The following is a 12,602-nucleotide window of genomic DNA, read 5'->3' as shown; positions in this document are numbered from 1 at the left end:
CTGTATTTAGTGCCATCCGTCTTTCCTTCAGTCCTGACCAGCTTTCCTGTCCCTGCAGATGAAAAACATCCCCACAGCATCATGCTGCCACCACCATGCTTCATTGTAGGGATGGTGTTCTCAGGATGTTGGGTTTGCGCCACACATGGCATTTCCCATGATGGCCAAAAAGTAAAATTTTTGTCTCATCTGACCAGAGAATCATCTTCCATGTGTTTGGGGAGTCTGCCACATGCTGTTGGGCAAACTCCAAACGTGATTTTTTAAGCAATGGCTTTTTTCTGGCCACTCTTCCATAAGGCCCTGCTCTGTGGGGTGTACAGCTTAAAGTGGTCCTATGGACGGGTACTCCCACCTCCGCTATTGATCTTTGCAGCTCCTTCAGTGTTATCTTTGGTGTTTTTGTTGCATCTCTGATTAATGCCCTCCTTGCCCGATCTGTGAGTTTTAGTGGGCAGCCTTCTCATCAAGTTTATAGTGGTGCCATATTCTTTCCATTTTGCCATAATGGATTTTAATGGTGCTCCCTGGGATACTCAAAGTTTGGGATATTTTTTATAACCCAACCCTGATCTATACTTCTTCACAACTTTGTCTCTGACCTGTTTGGAGACTCCTTGGTTTTCATGTTGCTTGCTTAGTAGTGTAGCAGAGTCAGCAGGGGCGTAGCTGGGGGGGGGGGTTCCTGGGGTGCCTGTGACCCCCCCCCCCCTTTGTCAGACCATACATTTTTTTCAATAGCCGCATAAGAATATTAGAAAAGCGCCACTGTAATTTTTCTTATATATATATATATATATATATATATATATATATATATATATATATATATATATTTTTTTTTTTTTTTTTTTTTAACTACATTGCCACCTCAGCCTCATTAGGGTCTCTATAATCTTGTATGGACTTCCTGTGGTTTGGGCATGAAAACCCAGTTCTGCGCAAGCGCAACACGATCGCACTAGAAAGCATGGTCAAGCTGCCAGTGTAGCTACAGTCTTTTTAGTTGTGAATTACAAATATTTCCTCGTGTTAATAATTCGCCATGTCAAAACAAGCAAAATTTTCCTCCTTCTTTCGACGTGAAGAAACTCTCTTTTTTTTCTAATTTTTTCCATTAAAGATGCATTTTGTGGCTTCTAAGCTAAGTTTTAGTGTGCTGTTTCTAGAACACAACATCAAGAAAACGTGGAAGAAACAGCAATAAGGGAAGAGCCGGTTTCTAAGCTACCTAAAACTAGCAATTGTAATTATTTTTGTTATATATTTTTCATAGTTCTATTCTACAACCCCGATTCCAAAAAAGTTGGGACAAAGTACAAATTGTAAATAAAAACAGAATGCAATGATGTGGAAGTTTCAAAATTCCATATTTTATTCAGAATAGAACATAGATGACATATCAAATGTTTAAACTAAGAAAATGCATCATTTAAAGAGAAAAATTAGGTGATTTTAAATTTCATGACAACAACACATCTCAAAAAAGTTGGGACAAGGCCATGTTTACCACTGTGAGACATCCCCTTTTCTCTTTACAACAGTCTGTAAACGTCTGGGGACTGAGGAGACAAGTTGCTCAAGTTTAGGGATAGGAATGTTAACCCATTCTTGTCTAACGTAGGATTCTAGTTGCTCAACTGTCTTAGGTCTTTTTTGTCGTATCTTCCGTTTTATGATGCGGCAAATGTTTTCTATGGGTGAAAGATCTGGACCGCAGGTCGGCCAGGTCAGTACCCGGACCCTTCTTCTACGCAGCCATGATGCTGTCATTGATGCAGTATGTGGTTTGGCATTGTCAGGTTGGAAAATGCAAGGTCTTCCCTGAAAGAGACGTCGTCTGGATGGGAGCATATGTTGCTCTAGAACCTGGATATACCTTTCAGCATTGATGGTGTCTTTCCAGATGTGTAAGCTGCCCATGCCACACGCACTAATGCAACCCCATACCATCAGAGATGCAGGCTTCTGAACTGAGCGCTAATGACAACTTGGGTCGTCCTTCTCCTCTTTAGTCCGAATGACACGGCATCCCTGATTTCCATAAAGAACTTCAAATTTTGATTCGTCTGACCACAGAACAGTTTTCCACTTTGCCACAGACCATTTTAAATGAGCCTTGGCCCAGAGAAGACATCTGCGCTTCTGGATCATGTTTAGACACGGCTTCTTCTTTGAACTATAGAATTTTAGCCAGCAACGGCAGATGGCACAGTGAATTGTGTTCACAGATAATGTTCTCTGGAAATATTCCTGAGCCCATTTTGTGATTTCCAATACAGAAGCATGCCTGTATGTGATGCAGTGCCGTCTAAGGGCCCGAAGATCACGGGCACCCAGTATGGTTTTCCGGCCTTGACCTTTACGGACAGAGATTCTTCCAGATTCTCTGAATCTTTTGATGATATTATGCACTGTAGATGATGATATGTTCAAACTCTTTGCAATTTTACACTGTCGAACTCCTTTCTGATATTGCTCCACTATTTGTCGGCGCAGCATTAGGGGGATTGGTGATCCTCTTCCCATCTTTACTTCTAAGAGCCGCTGCCACTCCAAGATGCTCTTTTTATACCCAGTCATGTTAATGACCTATTGCCAATTGACCTAATGAGTTGCAATTTGGTCCTCCAGCTGTTCCTTTTTTGTACCTTTAACTTTTCCAGCCTCTTATTGCCCCTGTCCCAACTTTTTTGAGATGTGTTGCTGTCATGAAATTTCAAATGAGCCAATATTTGGCATGAAATTTCAAAATGTCTCACTTTCGACATTTGATATGTTGTCTATGTTCTATTGTGAATACAATATCAGTTTTTGAGATTTGTAAATTATTGCATTCCGTTTTTATTTACAATTTGTAATTTGTCCCAACTTTTTTGGAATCGGGGTTGTAGTACTAAGTCAATTTTTTTATGATAAAACAGACTCAAAACAAGATGCATCATCGCCTTCGGCAGACCAAGAAACACCCGCCCAAGTGGCAGTTGCCGGTGAGTGAGCTTGGTTTGCTTATGCTATGGTCGCTGTTGTTTGGTTCGATAGAATTAGCCCAAAACATTAGTATGGTCAGTAAGCTCAACCATTCTTTTTGGTCAATGTAGGCTTTCTTGATTTGCCAGATGAAATAATCTTGAAGATTATGAAGCACCTACCACTCTCAGCAGTGTTCCATAGCTTGTCAAGTACCTGCAAAAGGTTGCTGCAGCTATCTCACACGGCCGTGTTATGGAAACGTTTCACGTTAGAAAATACAGGATGTCCTCCTTTCTACACCATCCATAGTTTTAAGAGCATTTTTTAGAGGCATTGTACTCATTTTCACCATCTTTATTTTAATGGCAATGTTGAACAACATTTCACCTTTAAGTTTAGTAAATTCAATCTTACACAAAGTGGTCAAGTTGCCAGTGTAGCTGCAGTAGTTGCGAATTACGAGTATTTCCTCGTGTTAATACTTCGCCGTGTCAAAACAAGTGAAACTTTCCTCCTTCTTTCGACTGCCAGTCAGTGTGTGACCCCCCCCCTTGAAAAATCCTAGCTACGCCCCTGGTCAGGGTCCTTCCAGAACAGGTTGATTTATACAGACATCATGTGACAGATCATGTGACACTTTGATTGCACACAGGTGGATCTTAATCAGCGAATTATGTGATTTATGAAGTGAACTGGTTGGAACAGCTCTTATTTAGGGGTTTCATGGGTCCGTCTCAGAAACTGGTCTCTCATTTGGGACATTATGGTCAAAAAATAAATTTTCTAATTTTACTATTTTTTTTGCATTTACCTAACACTCAATGTTTCTTTTGTCATGTTTAATAAGAATAAAGATAGCATCTTGCTTTATCTGACCTCCACTGTGGAATTTGTTTTTTATTACAATTCAAATGCTTTTGTAAAATTAATTTACATATAAAATAATTACATCATGAAGAATTAAAGCCCCTCCTTCACAGATGAGTAAAAATATTGAATAAATGTCCTCTTTTTGATTGCTTGGGTTAAAAATGTCAAGTTATGATGATTGAATTGATTATTCACTTAAATATGAATAATATGATACATTTTGGGTATTTGATATGGCGAAATAGGACAATAGTACACAATGGAAAAATCAAGAACACACCAGAAAGATGAGAATAACGGCGGTGGTAAAAGAACAGCGACTGTACCGGCTGAAGGTCGCGTGGGTCTCTGCTGCGGCGTGCGAGCAACGGGACATCACTACCGCACCGGACTGAGCGCAAGGCGGGGGCGGGGCAAAATGACTGGCCGTAGATTCTATCAAAAGTTCGACCTAAATTGACCATGGTTGCAAAATATTGGCCAAAAATACGCAAACACTACAAAATAATATGAAAGTAAGATGAAAAAGAAACATTCTATTGCCTTATACTGCAAGACTAAAACAAAATAAAACTGTCAAAACTCACCTTTTCAGTGATAACGTCCGAACAGATCACTCGCGTAACAGAAAGACCGCAAATGGAAGCACAATCAACTTCTAACTGTTGGAGCGGAAAATTCCATTCTACATATGCAAATTGTTAATGTCCTTCCCCGCACACAAATAACACGCTACGGTAAAAACTAGTCCACAACTCATTTTATAGCTCAGAAATTCATACAAGACCAGCTACCATTGTAACATATTCTGTAAGAAACATATTCTATACCTAACTTTCAGCTTTCATTTTAAAAAACAAAATCGCAGATTTATAACTAAATTTTTATATGGCATAATGATTTTAAAGTTATTACTTTTGGCGAGGTAGTGACCTCGACCCTGAGGCTTTCCGTTTAGATCAAAACACACGATCGTATTGGTTTTGGGTCTGCGGAAAACGGAGTTACAACGGTGATCAAATATTTTGCATGATGTTTTATCACGGGCGGCACGGTGGTGTAGTGGTTAGCGCTGTCGCCTCACAGCAAGAAGGTCCTGGGTTCGAGCCCCGGGGCCGGCGAGGGCCTTTCTGTGTGGAGTTTGCATGTTCTCCCCGTGTCCGCGTGGGTTTCCTCCGGGTGCTCCGGTTTCCCCCACAGTCCAAAGACATGCAGGTTAGGTTAACTGGTGACTCTAAATTGACCGTAGGTGTGAATGTGAGTGTGAATGGTTGTCTGTGTCTATGTGTCAGCCCTGTGATGACCTGGCGACTTGTCCAGGGTGTACCCCGCCTTTCGCCCGTAGTCAGCTGGGATAGGCTCCAGCTTGCTTGCGACCCTGTAGAAGGATAAAGCGGCTAGAGATAATGAGATGAGATGAGATGTTTTATCACGGTTATGATTATTCTGTGAGCGCACCAATCCTTAGGTGTATAAAGTTACAACTTAAAATACAATTAGTGATAACTGTAGACTTTTCAGTGGACTACAACCTTTTTAAGGGCATGCGATGGTTGTCAACCATTTATCATGTCCCAGATCAAGCCGCCATTTTTCCACAAATTTGCAGAATTGTTGCCAAATTCTGAATATTCACATCAAAGATTTAGTTTTATCTGTATTATTTCTTTCATCATTTTATTTCAAATTAAAACCAACATCACCATTCAAAATAGTTTATTGACTGTGAGTATATTTAGTGGGGTCCCCCCACAGTACCCAGTTTCTGAGACAGACCCTCATACGAAAGGGGGTGAATACTTATGCACACTCTAGATTTCTGGGGGGGAGGTATCTTAATTATAGTTTGTGTCACAATTAAAAAAAAACAAACCAATCTGCACCTTTAAAGTGGATCAAATAGTGCTAACCCTCCAAAAATCCATTTTAATTCCAGCTTGTAATGCGACAAATCAGGACAAACACCAAGTGGGGATCAATACTTTTGCAAGGCACTGTATGTTCCATATGTTATTTTATAGTTTTGATGTCTTGAGTATTGTTCTGCAATGTAGAAAATAGTCAAAATACGGAAACACCTATGAATGAGTAGGTGTGTCCAGACTTTTGACTGCTACTGTATGTGTGAGTATGAGGTCAGAACAGAGCTGCTACTGGAACCGCAAGCTCATTCTGCAACCTTATGATACTCAGCCTAACATGTCACCGCTGATTTCTTTATGGCAGTGGAAAGAGTTCATTAGTTCTTGTGAAAACTGTAACATTAAGCCATGCTACGCAGTAAATCGTCTTGTTGCTCGACAGAAACAGCACAAACACATGATCCAGTGGCAGAGCTGCAGCCTTCCACTCACCTGAGTTCCGTTCACAACAGCCCCGGACTCACTGTGTGCCATTGCAGCTCTCTGTCAGCTCACAAAGGTGGAAAATAGCTATCAGCAGCAGACCTGCTACAAAAACAACACTTTCACTATTAAAAAACAAACAAACTTTGAACTTTCTAAACTGTAACTTTTTGAAATCCAGGCTTCTCGGCAGCTAACCTTCCTAATTTACTTCTTCCGCGTGCTCAAAGTCAGCTGATCTGAGAAGGAAGCGCGCGCTACCGGTCAAGCTGCAAACAGACAGTCGCGTGCGTGTTCATGCGGTTCCCTCACGTGATGTTCTGTAGCACATGGGCCTCTGTCCATAACGTAAACAATCACCTAAATATGAAAGTGCGTTTCGTTGAAAATATGTCATATAACCACAACTGCCCAAGCACGAGTCAGAGAGAGAGAGAGAGAGAGAGAGATCTGCCTACAGGAGTTTAACTATTAGACTAGGATTCCTCCAGCTTGTAGGCTGTAACTGCTGTATCCAGTTTTTGTAGGAGCACTGGAAGAAGTGTAACCAAATATAAATAATATCCATCCATCCATCCGGCAGCACGGTGGTGTAGTGGTTAGCGCTGTCGCCTCACAGCAAGAAGATCCGGGTTTGAGCCCCGTGGTCGACGAGGGCCTTTCTGTGCGGAGTTTGCATGTTGTCCGCGTGGGTTTCCTCCGGGTGCTCCGGTTTCCCCCACAGTCCAAAGACATGCAGGTTAGGTTAACTGGTGACTCTAAATTGACCGTAGGTGTGAATGTGATGTACACCCTGTGATGACCTGGCGACTTGTCCAGGGTGTACCCCGCCTCTCGCCCGTAGTCAGCTGGGATAGGCTCCAGCTTGCCTGCGACCCTGTAGAACAGGATAAAGCGGCTAGAGATGAGATGAGATCCATCCATCCATCCATCCTGGAGCCTATCCCAGCTGACTACGGGCGAGAGGCGGGGTACATCGCAGGGCTGACACATAGACACAGACAACCATTCACACTCCTGGTCAATTTAGAGCCGCCAATTAGCCTAACCTGCATGTCTGTGGGGGAAACCGGAGCACCCGGAGGAAACCCACGCGGACAGCATGCAAACTCCACACAGAAAGGCCCTCGCCGGCCGCTGGACTCGAACCCAGGACCTTCTTGCTGTGAGGCAACCACTACACCACTATGCTGCCCATTTGTCGCTTCACAGCAAGAAGGTCCTAGGTTCGAGCCCAGCGGCCGACGAAGGCCTTTCTGTGTGGATTTTGCATGTTCTCCCCGTGTCTGCATGGGTGCTCCAGTTTCCCCCACAGACATGCAGGTTAGGCTAATTGGTGGCTCTAAATTGACCGGGAGTGTGAATGGTTGTCTGTGTCTATGTGTCAGCCCTGCGATAACCTGGCAACTTGTCCAGGGTGTACCCCGCCTCTCGCCCATAGTCAGCTGGGATAGGCTCCAGCTTGCCTCCGACCCTGTTGGACAGAATAAGCAGCTACAGATAATGGATGGATGGATGGATGGATGGATTTATAAAACAGCAAGAGGGTAAATTACATCAGCGTTATCAATTTGTTGTTGGTGGTGGTGTGTGTTTTGGGGCATATATCTTGACAAAGATACGGGTATCTGAGAAATTTGACCCTATTGGGACATTTGGTTGGCCCCCACAAGGAAAACTACCATTGTGGTTTAAAAAAAACTTTTGGGGTTAAGGTTAGTCTCAGCTTTAGGTGGAGGAATAACATCAACTGTGTGTGTATGTGTGTGTGTGTGTGTGTGTGTGTGTGTGTGTGTGTGTGTGTGTGTGTGTGTGAGACCTCATACTCACGTATACAGTAGTAGTCAAAAGTTTGGACACACCTACTCATTCATAGGTGTTTCTGTATTTTAACTATTTTCTACATTGCAGAACAATACTCAAAACACCAAAACTATAAAATAACATAGGGAACATATGGAATTATGTGGTGAATAAAAAAAAAAGTGTTAAAAAACAAAACATCTTTCATATTTTAGATTGGCAGCATGGTGGTGGAGCGGTTAGCACTGTCGCCTCACAGCAAGAAGGTCCTGGGTTTGAGCCCAGCGGCCGGCGAGGGCCTTTCTGTGCGGAGTTTGCATGTTCTCCCCGTGTCTGCGTGGGTTTCCTCTGGGTGCTCCGGTTTCCCCCACAGTCCAAAGACATGCAGGTTAGGTTAAATGGTGGCTCTATATTGACCGTAGGTGTGAATGTGAGTGTGAATGGTTGTTTGTCTCTGTATCAGCCCTGTGATGACCTGGCGACTTGTCCAGGGTGTACCCCGCCTCTAAGCCCATAGTCAGCTGGGATAGGCTCCAGCTTGCCTGCGACCCTGTAGGACAGGATAAGCAGCTACAGATAATGGATGGACGGATGGATGGATGGATGGATGGATGGATGGATGGATGGATATTTTAGATTCTTCAAAGTAGCCCCCCGTTTACCTTGATGACACTTTGCACACTTGGCATTATCTTAACCAGCTTCATGAGGTAGTCACCTGGAATGCTTTTCAATTAACAGTTGTGCATTAATAATTGTTACTGGAAGCTCTTCACAAGGGTAGTAAGATGTGTGTGTGTGTGTGTGTGTGTGTGTGTGTGTGTGTGTGTGTGTTCTACTAGAACTAAAATATATTCACTAACTCAAATTTCATCAATATGAGAAAGTATGTAAGCTTTGCTCTAACACACACACAAAACCCAAGGAACTGGCCTGTTTCCTTGGGGTATAAATATGAAGTTGCACACATGTAAAATATCTTTTGTCACACAAAGAAAACCCAAAGAACACAAAAGAGACAAATGGTTGTTGGCTGGCCCAAGTCAGGTAATGGACATTTACAAAACAAAGGAGAAAAAAAACAATCATTTAACAATTCCAGTAATCACAATTACCCAAGAATTGGAATTATGTATACAATGAGTGGAATGGTAGAAGATCATAGTTTTAGAATTGCACAGTTTAGCTGAGTCTTGTGTTTTGTTAAGTTTCAAAATCAACTGTTTACTGCCACTTTTAAATAATAATAATAATAATAATAATAATAATAATAGCAAGCTGTTTGGGAAATGTTGCATGAAAAGCCCTTCCTGGGAGCATCTTACGAAATGCAGCCACTGAACTTTACCGAGTCATTACAATTGAATTTTTGGTTAATAAGCACTAGCAACCTGTTTAGCAACAAAAGTGGACTGGATACAAGGAAAAGCACCTGGTAGTCACTGTAAAACATGGAGGTGGATCACTGATGCTACAGGGTTATGGTTGTTGATGGTGGTTCAGGGGCTCTTGTGAAGACTGATGTCATCGTGAATTCTGCTGAGTACCAGGATATTTCAGAGCAAAACTGGTTACCTCTACCAGGGAGTTCAGACTTGGCTATACATAGCTTATAGCAAAGTTATGAGTCAAATATACTTCCAAATCAATACAGAAACACAAAATCAGTGTTATGCAATGTCCATTTCAGTCTCTGGATTTGAACTTTACTGAAAACCTGTGGTCTGAACCGAAGAGGAAATCCACATGTACAATATAAGAATATAAAGCAGGTCTAAATGTTCTGCATGGAGGAGTGGACTAAGATCCAGCTCCATGTGTTTCTAACCTTTAGACATTACAGGAAGTGACTCAGCGTTTGATAGTCTTCCAAGGCAGGGATACAAAATATTAATTGTAATGGTGCCAATAATTTTGAAACCAGTGTTTGGTACAGAAATGTACAACTTAAAAAACTTTTTTGTGTTTAAAATAACACTGAACAGGGGCGGCACGGTGGTGTAGTGGTTAGCGCTGTTGCCTCACAGCAAGAAGGTCCTGGGTTCGAGCCCTGGGGCCGGCGAGGGCCTTTCTGTGTGGAGTTTGCATGTTCTCCCCGTGTCCGCGTGGGTTTCCTCCGGGTGCTCCGGTTTCCTCCACAGTCCAAAGACATGCAGGTTAGGTTAACTGGTGACTCTAAATTGACCGTAGGTGTGAATGTGAGTGTGAATGGTTGTCTGTATCTATGTGTCAGCCCTGTGATGACCTGGCGACTTGTCCAGGGTGTACCCCGCCTTTCGCCCGTAGTCAGCTGGGATAGGCTCCAGCTTGCCTGCGACCCTGTAGAACAGGATAAAGCGGCTAGAGATAATGAGATGAGATTATTATTATTATTATTATTTAAAAGTGCCGCGTGGGTTTCCTCCGGGTGCTCCGGTTTCCCCCACAGTCCAAAGACATGCAGGTTAGGTTAACTGGTGACTCTAAATTGAGCGTAGGTGTGAATGTGAGTGTGAATGGTTGTCTGTGTCTATGTGTCAGCCCTGTGATGACCTGGCGACTTGTCCAGGGTGTACCCCGTCTTTCGCCCGTAGTCAGCTGGGATAGGCTCCAGCTTGCCTGTGACCCTGTAGAACAGGATAAAGCGGCTAGAGATAATGAGATGAGATGAGATTTAAAAGTGGCAGTAAACAGTTGATTTTGAAACTTAACAAAACACAAGACTCAGCTAAACTGTGCAATTCTAAAACTATGATCTTCTACCATTCCACTCATTGTATACATAATTCCAATTCTTGGGTAATTGTGATTACTGGAATTGTTAAATGATTGTTTTTTTCTCCTTTGTTTTGTAAATGTCCATTACCTGACTTGGGCCAGCCAACAACCATTTGTCTCTTTTGTGTTCTTTGGGTTTTCTTTGTGTGACAAAAGATATTTTACATGTGTGCAACTTCATATTTATACCCCAGGGAAACAGGCCAGTTTCTTGGGTTGTGTGTGTGTGTGTGTGTGTTAGAGCAAAGCTACATACTTTCTCATATTGATGAAATTTGAGTTAGTGAATATATTTTAGTTCTAGTAGAACACACACACATCTTACTACCCTTGTGAAGAGCTTCCAGTATGTTTTTTTGAGTTCAGAATATCACTTATTCCATTTAATTGTTTTTATAGTGTATTTTTCAGGAAAGGCTTTTGTCTAGGGCTCACATTCGTGGTTATTTGGTTATTTATAGTTATGTATATACCTAATGAACTATCCTCTGCTTTTAGGATCCTTTAAGATGAAAAGACTGTGTATGTTAGCCCAGCCCCATCAGTTTAGGCCATTAGTCACGTGTTCCTCTGCGTCATCTGGCTCCTCCCACAGGCGGAAGTTTTGTAGAGTGCGCACACAGCAGAAAAGCGTGCAGGCTGCGGGATCCGAGCACATGACAGGCAGGAGCTGAGTATTAGCAAACCTATCTAAATGTACAGTTCATTTCTGGAAATATAAATATATTGTCAAACAAAAACAAAGAAAGTTTGGAAAAAGTTTTTAATGTTTGTTTCCCTTTCGGAGCTCTGTAGCCTAATGATATCAGGTAAAGTGAGCTGCAAGTTGTTTTGTCTTTGGGTTTTATTCGAGACCTTTTTTTCCCCCCTTATTATTTTTGTGGAACGCATGTTGTGTAGTGTCACTATTGACACTACACAGTAAGGTTCAAATCCCGAGACTGAAATGGACACTGCATAACACTGATTTTGTGTTTCTTTAAAGTGAGAAGTATTCGTGCGTAAAAACAAAATATAAAAATACCCCCAAACACCCCCCACTAATAAATATATATATATATATATATATATATATATATATATATATATATATAATTATTTACTTTGTTTCATTTATATATGAAACTCCGCACCTTTTCGCATTATTTTTGCGTGTCCGTGTGATAAAGTCCACTTTCCTCGTCGCTGCAAATAGTTATATTTAGATGGAGAGAGCGATTCATAAACATGTCACCGACGTGAAATATATGGAAACGTTTAAAACTTTCTATTTAAATATCATGAATTATGGCCTTGAAAAATGTGTTCCCATTTAAGGGTAATACCAAGTATTTGGTGTCTGCTTCAGAAGACCATTCGTCATGCAGACAATAAAGAGAGTTTTTTGCCTGGCGCTGGAAATTTATGGCTGCCCTTCTCTGCCCTAATAACTCACGCAGTGTGTCCCACAGTGACAGGCCCTGCAGAAGAACAGCAGCCCTGTTATCCATCACACACATCTCTGCATGCTGAGCTGCGAGCTTCTCCTCAGCCGCACTTTAAATGCCCGATAGGAGGGACCATCTGAACACTGGGCTTTTTGCTCGCTTTAGTGTTTTCTGATGCGAAATGAATTTCCTAACCCTAGTCCCAGGCTACAAAATATATACTAAAAGACTTTTTATGCGAACAACCCCCCCCCCCCCCCCCCACACACACACACACACACAAAGGAAAAACTAACCTTATGACTGTTTTGTATCTTCTTTCCCCCCCCAACTGTGTCTGCAGGAAATATTTTTGTAAATTCATGGTCGGTATCATAACAGGGGGAAAAAATGTGTGTGTGTGTGTGTGTGTGTGTGTGTCCCCGTC

At 42.1% G+C, this 12,602-nt stretch overlaps 1 protein-coding gene across 3 annotated transcripts in view; it reads right to left on the bottom strand.

Annotated features, from left to right (window-relative positions):
* The window catches only part of lrmda (leucine rich melanocyte differentiation associated), a 477,170-nt gene extending 470,704 nt beyond the window's left edge, over positions 1-6,466 (bottom strand). The window contains exons 1-2 of one of the 3 annotated variants that reach the window (XM_060925799.1): positions 6,387-6,466; positions 6,198-6,293 (exon numbers count right to left, since the gene is read on the bottom strand). In XM_060925799.1, the coding sequence (XP_060781782.1) occupies positions 6,198-6,239 (42 nt within the window). In that variant the 5' untranslated portion in view covers positions 6,240-6,293; positions 6,387-6,466. The other 2 variants (XM_060925800.1, XM_060925798.1) reach the window with 2 other exon arrangements.
* Positions 6,467-12,602: the final 6,136 nt, after the last annotated feature.

This window comes from Neoarius graeffei, chromosome 7 (genome assembly GCF_027579695.1).
Source record: "Neoarius graeffei isolate fNeoGra1 chromosome 7, fNeoGra1.pri, whole genome shotgun sequence".
NCBI classification, from domain to species: domain Eukaryota; kingdom Metazoa; phylum Chordata; class Actinopteri; order Siluriformes; family Ariidae; genus Neoarius; species Neoarius graeffei.
This window is presented reverse-complemented; position numbering and strand designations above follow the sequence as displayed.